At 46.5% G+C, this 20,710-nt stretch overlaps 1 protein-coding gene across 6 annotated transcripts in view; it reads left to right on the top strand.

Moving 5' to 3' along the window:
- Positions 1-20,710, top strand: part of armc3 (armadillo repeat containing 3) — a 350,931-nt gene that overhangs the window by 232,711 nt on the left and 97,510 nt on the right. For all 6 annotated transcript variants that reach the window (XM_070881406.1, XM_070881407.1, XM_070881408.1 and 3 more), the window contains exon 14: positions 7,305-7,405. In XM_070881406.1, coding sequence (XP_070737507.1) covers positions 7,305-7,405 — 101 coding nt within the window. The remainder of the gene's footprint in view (positions 1-7,304; positions 7,406-20,710) is intronic.

The raw sequence follows: 20,710 nt of genomic DNA on the forward strand, positions 1-20,710 counted from the left end.
CTCCGCAGGCAGGCAAGGGCAATTCGACACCGCCCAGGTAGGCAGGCAAGGGCAATTCGACAACGCCCAGGCAGCAACAAGCTCCAGGGTGGGCCCGCAGCAGGGACAATGGAAAGGGGATCGGCAATTCACGCCATCACGTGGAACAATGCATCCCGTGATGGGACCATTAACACCCCCCATCAGAGTGCTTAGAAACAGCCAAAAGGGCCATCAGAGAGGAATGCCTGGGAATAGTCCTTTTGTTAACAGCAATCTCAGCTCATGTTGGAGGTGTGGGGGTAGACACACTGCCAAAAGTTGCAGGTTCCAGTTTTATAACTGTAGGATTTGTAATGTCAGCAGACACTTGGCCAGGATGTGCAAAAAGGCAGTAGCGAGGCTAGTCTGCAAGACAGAGGAACCAGACCAGGGGTCTGCATGCAGGATGAGGCCTAGGGAATAACCATGGATGCTGAAGTTCAGAGAGCTCATGTGGCTGACGTCCACAGCTCATACACTAAAACGCCACCCATGATGATGAAGGTCTTACTGAATGGCATCCCAGTGCACATGGAGCTGGATACGGGAGCTAGCCAGTCACTCATGAGCGCCCAACAATTTGAGAGACTATGGCCACACAGAGCTAGCAGGCCCAAACTGGAACGCATTGAGACGCAGCTATGTACTGACACCAAAGAGATAATCCCAGTGCTGGGCAGTGCAAACTTGGTGGTAACGCATAATGGATTACAGAACCAGCTGCCACTCTGGATTGTTCCGGGAAATGGCCCCACGCTTTTGGGGAGGAGTTGGTTTGCTGAGATGAATTGGAAATGGGGGGATGTGCACGCCATTTCATCCGTGGAGCGAAATTCATGCTCGCAGGTATTGCAAATATTCGAGTCACTCTTTCAACCTGGTGGAACGTTCAAGGGCACTAAAGTAGTGATACGCATCACTCCAGACGCCAGACCAGTGCACCACAAAGCCAGAGCGGTGCCGTACGTGATGCGTGAGAAAATTGAAAGTGAACTGGACAGGCTGCTCAGAGAGGGCATAATTTCGGCCATTGAATTCAGCGACTGGGCAAGTCCCATCGTTTCCGTCCTCAAAGCCGATGGCTTGGTTAGGATTTGTGGAGACTACAAAGCCACTATCAACCGAGTGTCGCTGCAGGACCAATACCCGCTTCCGAGAGCGGAGGACCTCTTTGCCACGCTGGCAGGTGGAAAGCTGTTCACGAAGCTGGACCTCACTTCGGCCTACATGACTCAGGAACTGGCGGAAGATTCCAAGCTTCTGACCACCATCACGACACATAAAGATTATTTGTCTACAACAGGTGCCCGTTTGGCATTCGTTCGGCAGCGGCTATCTTTCAGCGAATCATGGAAAGCTTGCTCAAGTCCATCCCTGGGACGGTCGTATTCCAAGACGACATCCTTATAACGGGTCGAGACACCGAGGAACACCTCCGCAACCTGGAGGAGGTGCTACGCTGATTGGATCGGGTAGGCTTGCGGCTGAAAAAGGCCAAGTGTGTGTTTTTGGCCCCAGAGGTCGAGTTCCTGGGCAGGAGGGTTGCCGCAGACGGGATCCGGCCCACTGAATCAAAAACTGAGGCGATTCGCCGGGCGCCCAGGCCCGGCAACACGTCGGAGTTGCGATCATTCCTGGGACTATTGAACTATTTTGGGAACTTTCTGCCGAACTTAAACACATTGTTGGAGCCGTTACACATGCTCCTCCGTAAAGGGTGTGAATGGTTTTGGGTGGATTGTCAAGAACGGGCTTTCAATAAGGCAAGGAACCTGCTGTGTTCCAACAAACTGTTGACTTTGTATGACCCCTGTAAAAAACTGGTTTTAACATGTGATGCGTCATCCTACGGGGTTGTGTGTGTGTTGCAGCAGGGCAACGATGACGGCCGACTCCAACCGGTGGCTTATGCCTCCAGGTCGCTCTCCCAGGCAGAGCGTGGATACGGCATTGTCGAGAAGGAGGCACTCGCGTGTGTGTACGGTGTGAAAAAGATGCACCAGTACCTTTTTGGTGGACAGTTCGAACTAGAGACGGACCACAAGCTGTTAACATCCCTGTTGTCCGACAGCAAGGCTGTCAACGCTAATGCGTCAGCTCGCATACAGCGATGGACCCTCACGCTGGCTGCGTATGACTACACCTTACGGCACCAGCCAGGCACCGAAAATTGCGCTGACGCACTCAGCAGGCTCCCACTGGCCACCACCGAGGGGGCGTCGGAGCAGAGCGCCAAGATGGTCATGGCCGTTGAGGCTTTTGACACTGCGGGCTCCCCCATTACAGCCCGACAGATCAAACTCTGGACCAACAGGGACCCCCTCCTATCCATGATAAAGAAATGTGTCCTGACTGAGAATTGGGCGCCCGCACACAGCGCATGCCCCGAGGAAGTCAGGCCATTTCAGAGACGGATGGATGAACTCTCCATCCAAGCCGACTGCCTGTTATGGGGCAGCCGGGTAATCATGCCCCAGAAAGGAAGGGAAGCGTTCATCAGGGAACTCCACAGCGAGCACCCTGGCATCGTGTTAATGAAGGCCATTGCCCGGTCACATATATGGTGGCCGGGGATTGACTCAGACCTGGAACACTGGGTGCACAACGCATTCACGTAGACTATGCGGGCCCGTTCATGGGGAAATTGTTCCTGATCGTTGTCGATGCATACTCGAAGTGGATCGAGTGCATCATATTGAACTCGTGCACGACATCCATCACTGTGGAGAGTCTGCGTACAGTTTTCGCGACCCACAGCTTGCCGGACATCCTGGTCAGTGACAATGGCCCGTGTTTCACCAGCCATGAATTCCAGGAGTTTATGTCGGGCAATGATACCAAGCATGTCCGGACAGCGCCATTCAAGGTGGCTTCCAATGGCCAGGCGGAACGCGCGGTCCAAGTCATAAAACAGGGCATGGTACGTATCCAAGGACCCTCCCTTCAGTACCGCCTATCGCGCCTCCTGCTGGCCTACATGTCCCGGCCGCACTCGCTCACTGGAGTTCCGCCAGCGGAACTCCTCATGAAACGCAAGCTCAAGATGCGGCTGTCCCTCATTCACCCAGCCCTGGCAGACATTGTTGAGGGCAAGCACCAGTCCCAAACCGAGCTCCATGATCGAGGCTCAAGGGGGAGGTGTATAGAAATAGATGACCCGGTATTTGTTCTTAACCATGCTTTGGGACCCAAGTGGCTTGAGGGCACCGTAATTGGCAAAGAAGGAAACAGGGTCATGGTGGTCAGACTAAACAATGGGCAGATATGCCGCAAACACTTGGACCAAGTAAAGACAAGGTTCAGCATAGACACGGAGGAACCAGAAGAAGAGCATGATGAGATAGCACCCACACCACTGCCAGCGTACGAGCAACAAAGACAGCCCTCAGCATGCACAGTCCCGGCGGCCAGCCTGGACATGCCGGAATCACCTCAAGTGACAGAGACGCGTGCTGAGGCTCAGCCACCAGAGCCACAACTGCGGCGCTCCACGAGAGAGCGTCGACCACCCGATAGACTGAAACTAAAAGACTTATGGGGGGGGTGGTGATGTCATGTATTTCACCATCTTGCAATGACAATAGTTATGTAACTGTAACTTATGCACACTGTACCTGTACCCTTGAAATGCACACCCTGACCACAAGTGAGCTTGCGGGAGACACTCCTCACCTGGGTTTCCAGGTATAAAAGGGGAGGTCCCACCCAGGGTCAGCACTTCTTGGTCCTGGGAATAAAGTGAAGGTCACAGAGTGACCGTGTCTGATATATACATGCCTCGTGTGAGTTTGTAAAAAGGTGCAGAGACAATACAGAGCTCCTGGGAAGGATTGCGACGGATGGCATCAGGCCCACCAACGCGAAGTCGGAGGCAATCGAGAACGCACCGAGGTCACAGAACGTGACGGAGCTGCGGTCATTTCTGGGACTCTTGAACTACTTTGGTAACTTCTTAACAGGTCTCAGCACCCTGCTAGAACCACTACATGTCTTACTACGAAAAGGGGGTGAATGGGTTTGGGGCAAAAGCCAAGAAAATGCCTTTGTAAAAGCGAGAAAATTGTTATGCTCAAACAAATTGCTTGTGTTGTGTGATCCATGTAAGCGTTTGGTACAAGCATGTGATGCGTTGTCATATGGCGTCGGGTGTGTATTGCAACAAGCTAATGATTTCGGGAAACTGCAACCGGTTGCTTATGCATCCAGGAGTCTGTCTAAGGCCGAGAGAGCCTACAGCATGATTGAAAAAGAAGTGTTAGCGTGTGTCTATGGGGTAAAGAAAATGCATCAATACCTGTTTGGGCTAAAATTCGAATTGGAAACTGACCATAAGCCACTTATATCTCTGTTTTCCGAGAGTAAAGGGATAAATACCATCGCATCGGCCCGCATCCGTAAATGGCCGCTCACGTTGTTTGCATACAACTACGCCATCCGCCACAGGCCGGGCACAGCAAACTGCACCGATGCTCTCAGTAGGCTGCCATTGCCCACCACGGGGGTGGAAATGGTGCAGCCCGCAGATCTAGCCATGGTTATGGAAGCATTTGAGAGTGAGCAATCACCCATCACTGCCCGGCAGATCAAAACCTGGACAAGCCAGGACCACTTATTATCTCTAGTCAAAAGCTGTGTGCTTCACAGGAGCTGGTCCAGTGTCCCAGTGGATATGCAGGAAGAGATAAAGCCGTTCCAGCAGTGCAAAGATGAAATGTCTATACAGGCAGATTGCCTTCTGTGGGGCAATCGAGTAGTGGTCCCCAAGAAGGGCAGAGACACCTTCATCAATGACCTCCGCAGTACCCACCAAGGCATCGTAATGATGAAAGCGATAGCCAGATCCCACGTGTGGTGGCCTGGTATCGATGCGGACAGAGTCCTGCTTTCACAGATGGAATACATGCTCGCAGTTAAGCAATGTACCCAGGGAGGCGCCGCTAAGTTTATGGTCTTGGCCCTCTAAACCGTGGTCTAGGGTACATGTCGACTATGCAGGCCTGTTCTTGGGTAAAATGTTCCTTGTGGTTGTAGACGAATACTCCAAGTAGATTGAATGTGACATAATGTCGGCTAGCACATCCGCTGCTACCACTGAAAGCCTGTAGGCCATGTTTGCCACGCACAGCTTACCCGATGACCTGGTGAGCGACAACGGGCCACGTTTTACCAGTGCTGAGTTCAAAGAATTCATGACCCGTAACGGGATCAAACATGTCACATCTGCCCCATTTAAACCAGCGTCCAATGGTCAGGCAGAGAGAGCAGTGCAAACCATCAAGCAAGGCTTGAAGAAGGTAACTGAAGGCTCACGGCAGACTTGCCTATCCCGAGTCCTACTTAGCTACCACACGAGACCACACTCACTGGGATCCCACCTGCTGAACTGCTCATGAAAAGAGCACTCAAGACAAGGCTCTCGTTAGTTCACCCTGATCTACATGAACAGGTAGAGAGCAGGTGGCGTCAACAAAGTGCATACCATGATAGCGCAAATGTGTGACGTGAGATTGAAGTCAATGATCCTGTATTTGTATTAAATTATGGACAAAGTCCCAAGTGGCTTCCCGGCACTGTCATGGCCAAAGAGGGGAGCAGGGTGTTGCAGGTCAAGCTTTCAAATGGACTCATTCACCAGAAACACTTGGACCAAATCAAACTCAGATTCACGGACTACCCTGAGCAACCCATCTTGGACCCTACCTTTTTTGATCCCCCAACACACACACCAGTGGCAACCGACACCACGGTTGACCACAAAGCAGAACCCATCATCCACAGCAGCCCTGCAGGGTCCAACACACCAGGCGGCCCAGCAAGGCCAGCTGCACAGCAGCCCAGCGAGGGCCCAACAAATGATTCAACAACACCAGTTTTCACTTCGAGACGATCTACCAGGGCAAGAAGGGCCCCAGATTGACTCACTTTGTAAATAGTTACACTATTGACTTTGGGGGGGAATGTTGTTTTATATGTGGACTTGTATTTACTCTTTACAGCCACCAGAGAGCTCATTCCCCGGAATCCCAAGGGATCCCATAATCCCTTGGGAGTACAGGTATTTAAGAAGGCTTCACAGGTTGGAGAGGCACCCTGGAGACCTACAATAAAAGACTAAGGTCACACTTTACTTTGAGCTCACAGTGTTCAGTCTGACTCTTTCTCCATACACTAGAATGATAATCTAGCACGTCAGTCATCAGAAACCTCTGGTCCTTCCAACATCCAGCCATGCTCCTCGAGCCTGCTTGAGGAGATTATGCAGGTGACAATGTCCATGCCAATGTGCAATCTGGGAATAACCAACTGCAAACTGACATGGCAACATGCCATTATGCAATTTGGTAGGGCACAGTTAGTTGAGCAAATTGGTCCTCCATCAATCTGTTCATTACATTCATGTAAAACCAGCAATCTTCCTCCACTTTGTTGGAATATTGTCATTTAGAGCTCTCTCAAATCCTGTGACAGATATTCTGTGTATTCTGAAACTAGTATCCAGTTCTATGATCTGATCCCCAATCCAGAGTACAATCCATGGATGTATCTTTGAATGTCAAAGCCCTATGGGCAGAATGTTGTATACCTGCAAGCAGAACAGTGACATGGTGCCCTTTTGCACAATGAGTTTTGCTCCATTTAATTTATTCATGCCAATTGCAACAAATAAATTATTTCTTCGATTTAAATATTAAATTTGCATCAATGTCTAATGTCTGCATTTGGAAGACTTCACTCATATAATGCAATCAAAAAAATTGTTCTTTGCATATATTGGGGTGTACACCAATGTTAGTACAAGTCATCAGTATTAATTATGATGTCTATATACTGCATAATTTTAAGCAAGAACAACTTGGTCTTCTATAGTGCTCCTCACAAAATAAAATATCATAATTTTTTTGAAGATGGGACAGGAGAGGTGGATACTAAGCAGGAAGTAAGTGGGTGAGGGATTTGAAGACATGGTTAGAGTTGAAGAAAAGGAGAGACTTAAGATGACAAAGTGGTTTAGGGAGAAAGTTCCAGAAGGCAAAGGCCATAATGGCTTAAGGATCAGCCTCTGATGGAAGAGAGGAGATGGAAACAACCAGAAATCCAGAATAATGGTTTAGTCTAGGATTTATGGCTAGAGAAGGTTTCCCAAAGGTGGTGTAGAGTATTGTGGAGATATTTGAAAACAAGGTTGAGGATCTTCAAGTCAATTTGCTGGAATATTTTTCAGGGCGGTAAAAAAAAGAAGCTGCTCACAGAGGTCAAGTTGACTGTAGAATTTATCTTTACAGATGAGAGCAGACCAGAAGATCTTGACTCTCGAAGAACTCAACAATGAGGAGTTGAACCAGCACCGGCCAACACTGCTAATTAATGCAAAAAGAACAGATGGGTAAGTTAAATTTCATTTTAATACTCCCACTTCAATTTGAAAAGATCAAATTATTACTTAATACTTAAAATGTTAAAGGGGGTCAGTTGGAAATCAAGATGATGGTCTAAGTTTTGCATTTTTTAGCGTTCACATGAATTGTTGGCGGGTAGACATTCATTGCGGAATCCCCCAGTCCCCTCCCCCCATATATAACATCACACTTCACTGCAGCGATATCATGAATAGGAAGTTTTAACCATGGATCCCCTTTGTAAAGTTTCCAGGTGGAATCTTAGGGCTAGACTTTCCACTTCACATCGCCCATCTATGGTCCATCTATGGCCCAAAACGGACCTCTATCGTCCATTTTGAGCAAAAAGTGGAAACTAGGCCCAAAATATCGCCGGAAAAACAGGTGCCTAAGTTCCCACTTTGATCGCCGGAATATAGCCCACACAAGGCCCATCCCAAGTTTCAGCACCTAGCATGCACTTCGCTGGGCCGATGCAAGACCCAAAAGAGTGCTGAGAAATAGTTGCTTTTTCTGGGCCGAAGAGAAGGATAGTGGGCTCTACGGATGTCATTTTGACTTCAGAGAAAGGGTGGACGATTAGTTGTGAGTTATTTAGAGTTAATTTAAAGATAATTGTACTCAATATTGGAATACTGGAACAGGGAATAAAAAGATATCCAGTTATTTTTGGAAAAAAGCTTTTATATATTTTTTAAATAGCTTTTACATAGTCAAGTTGTTTACTGATATTGTTGGGGCCTATCAAACTGACTGCTATACAGCGTAGAGAGTACAGAGAATGCAGAGTACAGTGATTAGATATTGTTGAGAGATTATTAAAATTAGACATCTGCCATATCTATCAGCACGCTACACACTGCTGCATTTAACAGGTGACTGAAGCTCTTTACACTCGTGGAGGGACGTCATAAGCTTCACAATGACCAGAGAGGCACAGACCAAGAGAATTTTGGGTTTTTGGAGAATAGCAGACTTCCCCAAGGTGCAGGGAGCAATAGACTGTACGCATATTGCCCTCAAAGCACCCTTAAAGAACGCGGAGGTCTTTCGTAACAGAAAGGGGTTCCACTTGCTAAATGTGGACATTCAGATGTTGATTTACAGTTAATCAAAAGTTTCATTTGCGTGGGGTTTCCTTGTTGTCTTGCCTGCACTGGCCTATCATCGGAATTTATGCTTAGTTTAAATATAAAGTTTAGTGCAAGTACTTGTATAGTAAAAGAACAAATATGGATTAACAACTGTATAGTTGATAACTGATGTAACTAAGAGAGAAGACGCACACAATTTATTGAATTAAAGAAAAATGTTTTTATTAACAATAAAAAAAACTTTAATAAACGTTTTAACTATACCCTCCCTCCGACCCCCCCCGCCCCCCGCACCAACCCACCCTTCTCTCAAATCCGCAAAATCTTAACAATTAACAAAACAAGAACAATTGAACAATTGAGCATTCAACGAATAAACTTTTGGAAACACTCCCACCTCCCTACCTGCGGCCATGTTTCCCTCCAGGTCCCCGTGTTCGTACCCCACCCGCCCGTTTTGGTCTACGCAGACCGACACCAGGACGTGGCAGGGTGGGACGGCAAGACCTCCTACCGTGGTGGAGGTGACGGAGCGGAAGCGGAAGCCTGAAGCTCCACTTCCGAGTCAGGAGGAACTGTGTCCTCCGTACTCGCTTGCGTGCTCGAGGTCTCGCTACGAACAGCCACAACACCTTGGGGTGCAGCGCCGTGTCCAGCCAGCAACACATGCCATAGGGCATTGTTTGTGGCTGTCTGCTGCTGAATGGCCTCCAACATCTCCCTTGCAGTCTGTGCTTGCTCAGAAGACCAGTTGGAGAAGTTCGTGCAGAACTCGCTCCAAGGTGCTGGAAACTGGCTCCAGTTCATGGAGAACTGGCTCCATTTTGCAGAGAATCCCGTGAAACCCTGGATAAGGTCACGACCAATCGCGACCGTCTCCCTGCACAGTCACAATAAGCTCTCAGTCTGGCCCTCCATGGTAGGCGATTGCTCACCCCACTGACCGGACCTCCGTGGGGTCAGCGTTTGCAAAATTACGCGCCTTGGCATCGCCACCTGCACACCGCTTGGCCCCGGTGCATCATCCATCTCAATAGAGATGGCCGCAGGTTGTTCCCCCTCCACAAAAACAATCATCTTCTTCCTCCTCTTCTTGCTCAGGCTCAAATTGCGTTATGACTTGAGTAGTAACATCCTTCTCCTCCGTCTCTTCCTCCTGCAAGCTGTTGGAAGGGTCGGTATTTGCGAATGTCTCCGCTAAATCAACGGGCTCAACGGACACTTGACCTTAGAAAGATGAATGAAATTTCTAAACAACTTATAACAATGCATATTAATATATATCAATATTTCAATATCAATATCAATATTTCAATAACCCAAAACATTGCAATACTTTTCAAAACCCCATATGCACAAGGGTTCACCAGGGCTAACATGGCCTCATTCGTAGATCAAGAGTACATCAAAATTATTGAATTATAATTGCATAACATTACATGTGTAACTACGATATTTTTAGTATGTATTTAGTAATGTTTGACACATTGCACAGCTCCCATTACTCACGAGACTCAAGGGTGGGCTCGGCCACACCACGGGTCGTGACCAAACGGCTTTCAGGCCCCACCAAGGCCACCGCAAGCTCATCGTATGGAGTTAACACATGCACCATAGCGGAGCCGCCGCCTGTCCTCCTTTTCTCCGCACGGTTGATAGTTATCTTCTTCTGTAAATGATAAGATAACATTGCACGGCATAAGCTAATGGAGTTGACAATAAACATTTAAGACTGACAGATTTAAATGTTCAATTATTAATTAACATTGCATAATTTTTCATACTATAAAATTCAACTTAGTGTTAGGGTGAATAAATGTATTTATAATTTTTTTATGTTATAAATAAATGTCATTGAGGATTCTAATTAAAATTTATAAACATCAAGTAAATAATACATATATATGATTTGAAATATGACTTTTAAATATGATTTTATATATAGAATATAAAATGCAACTTACTCTGGATGCTGCCAGCAGGCTGACCCATCTCTTGCGGCACTGGTCAGCAGTCCGCACTGCATTAGCTGCCAATGTTACAACATTGGCAATCTTGACCTATATTCTGCGATATGCATGGGGTGAAGGTTTCCCATGCCCACCCCATGTCAAGTCCTCCCACCGAGTAATTACTACATTTACAAGGGCCTCGTTGGCCTCCTCGCTAAAGGCTTTGGCTCTTCTCCTTTCACTCTCCCTTTCCCTTTCTCCCTGCTTCAACATTGTTTTAAGATATTAGATTTGTCAGATACGTCAGAATTATAGGATTTGTAAGATTTCTCAGTTTCTATCCACAGAGAAAATGCACAATCCTCTCTCCTTCTTTCTCTCTGCACGCTCTCTGACCCTCCCTGTGCTTCTGAGCATGTGCGATGACTCCTGACCTCTCCAAACGCGGCAAAAAAAATCAACCAAAAAAAAACAACCCACACATGCGCACAATAGCATTGCTAGAGAAGCTTTTTTTTGAATATGACTTCCGTTTGACTTCCGTTTTCTTTGGACGATCATGAGCCGAAAAATCAGATCGCCCATTTGACATCGCAGTGGTAAGGTCGAGTGGAAATTCGCAAAAGAAAATGGGCGATATTCCGGCAATCAGCACGGCCGAGACATCCCACATCGCTGGAACATGGCCCATTTTTTGGGGCCTTAGCCACCTAGTGGAAAGTCTAGCCCAGAGTCTAAAGACTTGGTTTCAACCGCCCAGCAGGAAAGAGGCAAAGTGGCTGGTTAAAATGAGGGTTGCTGTTTCTGGTTACATTCACAATGCGTTTCTGCCTGCTGCCATTTTAAGCACGCATCTTTTTGATTAGGAAGAGGCACTCAACGCAGCCAGGTAGAGGCCTCATTAATAATTTAAAATGAGATCCTATGACACAATTGGAACCCTGACGCCATTTGAACTAGAAATTGTAGAAGTGGGGCCAAGTGCTGGACCCACCAGTAAGACCTAATGGTTTGGTGTTTCAGAGCCACTGAAACTGCAAATAAAGAGGCACTCAGCTGTAACTTGAAGGAAGAAGAACAGCAGCAACCTCAGCAGTCAGCTGCTGTGCTTATCAGAAGACAGCAGGTGAAAGGTCTGCTCATAGCCAGCCATACCCAGCACATAGGATGTACAGCCAACAGTTAGTTTCTTGGATCTACCTGGAGAGCAGTGCCCAGATGGGCATGATTTGCCAGTGGCTATCAATGTCACTACCGGCTTTAATGTCTTTGCCACTTCCAGTCTGCTACAGGCCACATCAGCCAGTCTGCGGTACACAGCTGCATTAAGCAGGTCATGAATGCCCTGTTCAGCAGTACATCACCTTCCCCATTGACCTCAATAATCAACAGGACAAAGGTTGAACAGTCCTTACATCTTTCACGACCCTCTTTATCAAAGAACATTGAAAGTGTTCAGTCAATTTCTATATCAATAACTTCCTGACAATGCAGAACCAGATGCAGGTATTAAACCACACTGCAGACCAAAATGTATACAGGACTCCTTTCTCACTCAGTACTAAGAAGTCTAACCAGAATATAATCACTGCTGGATCTTGTAATGGATAACAAACCAGAACAGATAGGCAATGTAAGAGTAAGAGTGTACCATAGTAGTAGTAGGGATCATAACATAGTAAGGTTCATTAGGATCGAGTGCTTAAGTAAGACTAAGATTAAGGTAATAGATTGGAAAATAGAAAATTATGAGGAAATGAGGTTGGAAATGAAGATAAACAGGGAGAAAATTTTGAAAAACAAAGAAGCAGAAAAACAGTGGAAAGCCTTTAAAAAGGTGATCAATAGAGTTCAAGAGAAATGTATTCCATTAAAAGCCAAAAACAAGCAAGCTAATTATGGGGCATCGTGATTAAATAAAGATCTAAAGGGAACATTAAATCTAAAGAAAAAGATATATAAGATGTACTTAGATACTAAGGGCTGGAGATTCTGCAACCTTCCGCCGGGTTTTTCGGCGGTATTTCGCCATTTTGGGCGGAAAAAGGTGTGGCGGGAAATTCCCTGAAGTCTTGCGCCGGGGGTTTTGAAATACCGCTGGGGAGCGGACCGCTGGCGTCCAAGACTGGAAAACGCGCTTTTACCCGATATTTGGCTCAGCGGTGATCCGTAGATAGAACCAAAAAAAAAAGGAGAGGAAAAACCTGTCAGTGCAGTCCTTGGAACGGCGGTGGGTATGAAACCCTGCAAAAAAGGTAGGTTAAAGTTTTTATTTTTAAATTATTTTGCAGCAATTCGCTGGAAAAGGATCTTGTGACTGTTTTGCGATTTTTTTTATTTTTTGGGGGGAAAAACTCACAGCGGTGTCGGCCTTGGAGAAAAGTTGCAGTAAATTTGCTGTTTGCGCCGTGAATCTTTGTGCAACGCAATTTTTCCCGCTGGGAACATTTTTTTTCCCAAATGTTCGGCCTCAAAATCATAGTGGAGGCAGAGCGTTTTTTTGGGGTGGAAAAAAACCGCTATGATCCAAAATCGAATTTCTGGCTTATTAGCTGGTGGAGGGACAACAAAAGAACTTAGGAGAGAAGTTAAAAAACCATCAGGAAGGCAAAGAGAAATTATGAAATCAAATTATCAAGAAATATAAAAAGAAATAATAAGTGCTCTATAGGCACATAAATAACAAAAGGAGAATTAAAGTAGGGATAGTGACACTAAAGGATGAGCAGGATAAACTCACAGGTAATGACAGATAAATGGCAGGTGTATTGAATATAACTACTTCATCTCAGTCTTTACTGAAGAAGATAACAAAATAGACATTTTACTAGAGGATGAATGTAAAAAGAATATCAATACAGCTGGGATAGAAAGGGAGAAAATAATTGACAAAGTAGCAAAGCTAAAAGAGGCTAAAGCCCCAGTCCAGATGGTATGCACCCATGCATATACATGCAAACTAGGGAGGAGATAGCAGAAGCACTAGTTTATATATACAAAAGTTCCGTAGAAGAGGGTATAGTGCCAGAGGATTGGTGGAGAGCTAATGGGTCCAAATTTCCCCAATAGTTGCCCCGTTTTTTTTTGGAGTAAGCAGCTTTTTTTGGAGTAACTTAAAAATCGAAAATTTCCCCATTTAACTTGCTCCAATGTAAGTCAGTTAGTTAGGTTTTTTTTTAGTTTAGTTTGTTCTCTCCAAAAGGGGGAGTGACAAGCCACTTATGCCTCTTCTGGCCATAGAAACAGATTTGGCCAGCTGAAAGTTACTCCAAACTAACTTCGGCCTGTGTATGTGGCCACTTTTGTAGGCACAGAAAAACCTTACCTACATTTAAGAAATCAGCGCAGGTAGCCAAAGATAGGGTGGGGAGGGGGGCGGGGGGGAGGTGAGTTAGAGGATTCTAAAGCACTAAAGACCTTCACAACATCAGCACAACATTACAACATCTTCAGCACAACAGCTGCACAACATCATCAGCTACTGAAAATAGAACAGTCCTACCTTGCCGACTGCAGAATGCATCGGCTAGCCCTCCCGGCAGGGCTAGGGGTGGCAGGCACGCAAGACTGTAGGCATGAGAGATTTTTACTTTTTACAGTTGACCCTAAATATTGCGTGGTCCTAATGGAGCATGATTCAGTTTTGATGCAAAATATCTTTTATTGGAAGTTTTACAGTGCACTTCAACGACACCAACAACAACAACAGGAAAGAAAGTCTGCACCTATCCCTCACCCACATCTCGGGAAAGGTGCACATCCTCATAGGGTCGGTGATGGTGGTGGGGGGTGTTGGGAGCCCGGCTTGGGTCTGACCGGTGGCCGGTGCATGGAGTCAAGTGGGAGTGGCATTTGAGTCTCCGGCCTTTGTGCTCTTATTGCAGAAGCCAGCTCCCTCATGGCTTCTGCCATCGTCTGCACTCCCTCTGAAATGCCCACCCTCACTTCCAGTCTTAGTGCAGAGATTTCACCCGACAGTGTCGCGACCTCATCACGCACCCCACTGATGGCCACCACAAATGATCTTGTGAGGGCATTGGTCTCCTCACCCAATGAAACAACCTTATTAACCTCTGCTGAGGGCTGCATCTCAGGAGAGACTGGTCGGCTTCTCCTTCCCCTCGCTGTGGGTCTCCCTAGTGGCATCCCTCCAGTGCGAGGCGCAGGCTGGGACAGTGGGGGACTGGATGTCCCACGATGCATTTCCCGACCGCCACTCGGACCCACGACCTCGGAAGGAATGTTGCCGAGGAGCTCATGGAGGGTTCTTGCAGTGTAATGCCCTGTGCTATGTCCTGATCCATATTGCGGTCAGCATTCTCCTGAGCACACATTTCCATGGACCCCTCCTCCCCCACCCGCCTTCGTCTGGAGCGCACGCATCTGGATCCTCTGGTGGATCTTCAGGATCTTGAGGAGTGTCTTCTTTTTCTGCAAAATATAACAGAACAGTCAAATGGTTAGCAGCACAGGAGGGTGCAGGATGGGTGGCATGAGTAGTCTCATGCATAGCAGGCCAGTCAGCAGGTTGATTTAAAGGGTGACTATGCATTTTAATGACTCACCTTCACCCTCCCGTGTGGGTCCAGCTTGTGCAGAGCTGATTCTTTTTCTGCCGGTGCGACTCAGCAAGGCAGCAACCCTCTATTCCGGGATGACAGTTGGTGCAGATTTGGCGGACCTCCTCCTGTTCTAGTTCTCTCCCTCTTGTTGTGGGCCAATTTCTTCTGCAAAGATGAAAATATTAATTGTCAGACATGGTGCGCTTCTGATGGGTGGGACACATACAGATACACACATTTACAATTGCAATTCAATTTAAAGATGAAGATATTACTTACATTCACTACTTGACCAACGTCCTGCCATTTCTTCTTGCACTGGCTTCCAGATCTTGCGGTGTTGACCCCAGCGGAGAATTCTTTTGCAACGAGACTCCATTTTTTTCTCATTTCCTTGGGTGAAACTTTTGACAGACCACTCTTGCTGATATCCAGCTCCAGCCATTTCTCCTCAATGACAGTCACTAGTTTCTCCACTTCCTCATGGAGGAAATTCTTGGTTCGTCTTGCACGCTCTTGCGCCATTCGTCTATTGGACTCAAACGCAGGAAATGTTCAAAGATTACACTTCACACCTCTCTTACACCTATCCAGCACTCCTTTCCACTCCCTCAGTCACACAAAAATCAATATTCAAACCTCACCTTCATATGTGCTCCATAACCAATGATTCTAAGGACGCTCTCCCTTTAATTGTCCGATTGGCAAGCTTCCTGTTGCACTGCGCATGCGCGCACGGCCAAACAGTCACACGTGCCCCTGCCGGCACGATACAACCCAAGACCCCGTCCCCCCTGGCGGCCGAAGCACTGCTCCCCCCAGGCTCTGCAGCGCCACGCCGATGGATTCGGACGACGAGGGAGTGGCCAAATTCAAAGGTAAATTATTGCCGCTTTTTTCCCCCCAGGAAGTCGGCGCACCACATCTAACTACGCCGCTCTAAGCGGCTGAGGAAATTTGGGGCCAATGTTTCGATATATATTACCCTTCTTTACTCTTTTTATTACCTCTTCAAAAAATTCTATCAGGTTAGTTAAGCAGCACTTAGCCTTACATAATCCATTCTGTCTATTTTTTATTATATTTTCTGTCTCTAGATGCACTTCTTTCTTTTAGTATACATTCTAATATCTTTTCTATCACTGACGTTAAGCTGACATCTATAATTCCCAGGATTTGTTCCAGCTCTCTTATGTATATGTAGAGAGCTAGAACAAATCCTGGGAACTATAGACGTCAGCTTAATGTCAGTGATAGACAAGATACTGGAATGTATACTAAAAGAAAGAAGTGCATCTAGAGACAGAAAATATAATTTTAAAAAGTCAGAATGGATTAAGTAAGGCTAAGTCCTGCTTAACTAACCTGATAGAATTCTCTGAAGAGGTAACGGAAAGAGTAGACAAGGTTAATGCAGATGTCATATACTTGGATCTTCAGAAGGCCTTTGATAAGGTACCAGACAGTACTCATGACAAAGGTTAGGACATAGAAACATAGAAAATAGGTGCAGGAGTAGGCCATTCGGCCCTTCGAGCCTGCACCACCATTCAATATGGTCATGGCTGATCATGCAACTTCAGTACCCCATTCCTGCTTTCTCTCCATACCCCTTGATCCCTTTAGCTGTAAGGGCCAAATCTGACACCCTTTTTAATATATCTAACGAACTGGCCTCAACAACTTTCTGTGGTAGAGAATTCCACAGGTTCACAACTCTCTGAATGAAGAAGTTTCTCCTCATCTCGGTCCTAAATGGCTTACCCCTTATCTTTAGACTGTGACCCCTGGTTCTGGACTTCCCCAACATCGAGAACATTTTTCCTGCAATCTAACCTGTCCAATTCCATCAGAATTTTATATGTTTCGATGAGATCCCCTCTCATTCTTCTAAATGCCAGTAAATATTGCCTAGTCGATCCAGTCTTTCTTTATATGTCAGTCCTGCCATCCCGGGAATCAGTCTGGTGAACCTTCGCTGCACTCCCTCAATAGCAAGAATGTCCTTTCTCAGATTAGGAGACCAAAACTGCATACAATATTCAAGGTATGGCCTCACCAAGGCCCAGTACAACTGCAGCAAGACCTCCCTGCTCCTATACTTATCCTCTCACTAGGAAGGCCAACATGCCATTTGCCTTCTTCACCGCCAGCTGTATCTGCATGCCAACTTTCAATGACTGATGTACCATGACACCCAGGTCTCGTTGCACCTCCCCTTTTCCTAATCTGTCACCATTCAGATAATAGTCTGTCTCTCTGTTTTTACCACCAAAGTGGATAACCTCACATTTATCCACATTATACTGCATTTGCCATGCATTTGCCCACTCACCTAACCTGTCCAAGTCACCCTGCAGCCTCTCAGCATCCTCCTCACAGCTCACACTGCCACCCAACTTAGTGTCATCTCCAAACTTGGAGATATTACATTCAATTCCTTCGTCCAAATCATTAATGTATATTGTAATTAGCTGGGGGCCCAACACTGAACCTTACGATACCCCACTAGTCACTGCCTGCCATTCTGAAAAGGACCCGTTTATTCCTACTCTTTGCTTCCTGTCTGCCAACCAGTTCTCTATCCACGTCAATACATTGCCCCCAAAACCATGTGCTTTAATTTTGCACACAAATCTCTTGTGTGGGACCTTGTCAAAAGCCTTTTGAAAGTCCAAATACACCACATCCACTTGTTCTCCCTTGTCCACTCTACTAGTTACATCCTCAAAAAATTCTAGAAGATTTGTAAAGCATGATTTCCCTTTCATAAATCCATGCCGACTTGGACCGATCCCAGCACTGCTTTCCAAATGCGCTGCTATTACGTCTTTAATAATTGATTCCAACATTTTCCCCACTACCGATGTCAGACTAACTGTTTTCTCTCTCCTCTCCCTCCTTTTTTAAAAAGTGGGGTTACATTAGCTACCCTCTAATCCATAGGAACTGATCCAAAGTCTATAGAATGTTGGAAAATGACCACCAATGCATCCACTATTTCTAGGGCTACTTCCTCAAGTGCTCTGGGATGCAGACTATCAGGCCCTGGGGATTTATTGGCCTTCAATCCCATCAATTTCCCTAACACAATTTCCTGACTAATAAGGATTTCCTTCAGTTCCTCCTTCTCGCTCGACCCTCGGTCCCCTAGTATTTCCGGAAGGTTATTTGTGTCTTCCTTAGTGGGATATGTGAAGACAGGGGACAAAGAACTGAATGGATAGCAAATTGGCTAAAAAAAAATAGAAAACACGAGTCGGGGTAAAGGCTAGTTAATCAGATTGGAGGAAGGTAGAAAGCGTGTTCTATCATGTTCAGTGCTGGACCACTGTTATTCATAATTTACATTCATGATTTGGAGTTAGGAATAAGTAACTCAATATCAAAATTTGCTGATCATACCAAAATGGAGGGGGTCAGGCGGGTATAGCTAACACTGAGGAAGAATACAGCATAATACAAGAAGACATTAGAAAATATGAAGACTGGGCAGGTAAGTGACAAATGACCTTTAACAAAGCTAAATGTGAGGTGCTGCACTTTGGTAGAAAAAATAGAAACATCACCTATACCTTAGAAAATAAGAAACTGAATGGGGTAGAAGAGCAAAGGGATCGATGGATACAGGTAAACAGATCATTAAAAGCAGCATTGTAAGTTATCAAAGCAATTAAAAATGCTAACAAAGCGCTGAGATTTATTTCTAGGGGTATAGGGCCCAAATTTCCCCATGAGTTGCACCGTTTTTTTTGGTGTAACTTGATTTTTCTGGTGTATCTTTTTAGTTGCAAGTATAGCCATTTAATTTGCGCCAGTGTAAGTGAGTTCGTTAGGTTTTCTGTTAGGTCATTTTTTTTCCCAAAAGGGGGCGTTCCCAGTCACTTACACCATTTATACCAATTTGGCCAGAAAAAAGTTGTACTAAACTAACTTAGGACAGCGTATGTATCCACTTTTGTCTGCACAGAAAGACCTTACTTACAGTTAAGGAATCGGCGCAAGTAAGTACATTTAAAGCATTTAAAGTTGAATGTTCAGCCATGAACTCATTGAATGGCGGTGCAGGCTAGAAGGGCCGAATGGCCTACTCCTGCACCTATTTTCTATGTTTCTATGTAACCAAGCACCAAACAAAGCACAATCAGTAATAACAATTCAATAAAAAATAAAGAAGTGAAGTAAATAATTAAAGTAACAAATAAAAGTACTGCATCAAATTCAACTTTAAACTGAACAGGCAATTAAGAAATCGGTGCAGGTAAGTAAGTAAGGACCTGCACCCAAGCACCAAACATTGTAAATAAAAGTTTAAATAACTCATTAAAAATAAAGAACTCAGGTAACAATTGAATAATAAATAAAGAATTGTAGTAAATCCTACCTTGACTTGAACTCGGCCAGGGAAGGCAGCTGGCCGGCCTGTATGGGAGGCCATTCGGCCTGGGAAAGGGACAGCCGGCAAAGACGCATCGGGAGGCTGAAGGGAGGGGGAGGAGGGGCTGGCTGGTCTCGGCACGCACCAGCAAGCCCTTCGGCCAAGGCTGGGGCGGCGTGCGAAGCAGAGCAACCGAACGTGGCATCGGTGGGTGGGGGGGAGGAAGGGAGAGAGAGCTGCTGGCTGGCCTTCGGGGTGGGCGGGGGGGGTGACCGAACGCAGCATTGGTGGTGGGGGGCGGGGGGGAGGGCGAGGAGGGAGAGAAAGAGAGAGAGAAAGAGCTGCTGGCTGGCCTTCGGGGTGGGCGGGGGGGGAGGGAGAGAGAGAGAGAGAGAAAGAGCTGCTGGCTGGCCTTCGGGGTGGGCGGGGGGGGAGGGAGAGAGAGAGAGAGAGAAAGAGCTGCTGGCTGGCCTTCCGACGGGGGGCGGGGGCAACCAAATGTGGCATCGGTGGTGGGGGGAGGAGGGAGAGAGAGAGCTGCTGGCTGGCCTTCATATCGGGGGGGGAGGCGGGGGGGGGGGCGATGGGGAGGAAGGGAGAAAGGGAGAGAGTTGCTGGCTGGCCTTCGGGGGTGGGGGTGGGGGGCAGGGGCAACCGAACGCGGCATCTTAATTTGCATACAAACAGCAACACAGGCAGGACACGGCTGCAAATTTCGGCGCTACTGCGTATGAGCGAACACCGGACCCGACGCCACTGCACATGCGCGACGCTGCCGGCTCTGATTTTGGCGTAGGGCTGTAGCTCTGCCCCCCACTGTTCAATCTGCGCCACGCCAGGGCACTCCAGACTCTTCAGAACAGCCAAGATGGGGTCATTTTTTTTCAGCGCACAAAAATGGCGCATAAAGGGTAAGTACGCCAAAAAAACGGGTTGGCCAAAATTGGACCCATAGAATCTAAAGTAGTGAAGTTATGTTAAACTTGTACAGGACCCTGGTCTGGCCGAATTTAGAGTACTCTGTACAGCTCTGGTCTCCATACTATAAAAAGGACATAGAAGTACTGGAGAAAGTGCAAAAAAGATTTACAAGGATGGTGTCAGAACTGAGAGATTACAGCTATCGAGGAAAATTGAATGGGTTAGGGCTTTTTTCATTAGAAAAGAGAAGACTTCGAGGAAACCTGACAGAGGTATTTAAAATTATGAATGAGTTGGACAGGGTAAATGTAGAGAGAATGTTTCCACTTGTGGAAGAATCCAAAACTAGGGGCCATAAATACAAGATAGTTACCAATAAACCCAA

This window comes from Pristiophorus japonicus, chromosome 5 (assembly GCF_044704955.1).
Source record: "Pristiophorus japonicus isolate sPriJap1 chromosome 5, sPriJap1.hap1, whole genome shotgun sequence".
NCBI lineage: Eukaryota > Metazoa > Chordata > Chondrichthyes > Pristiophoridae > Pristiophorus > Pristiophorus japonicus.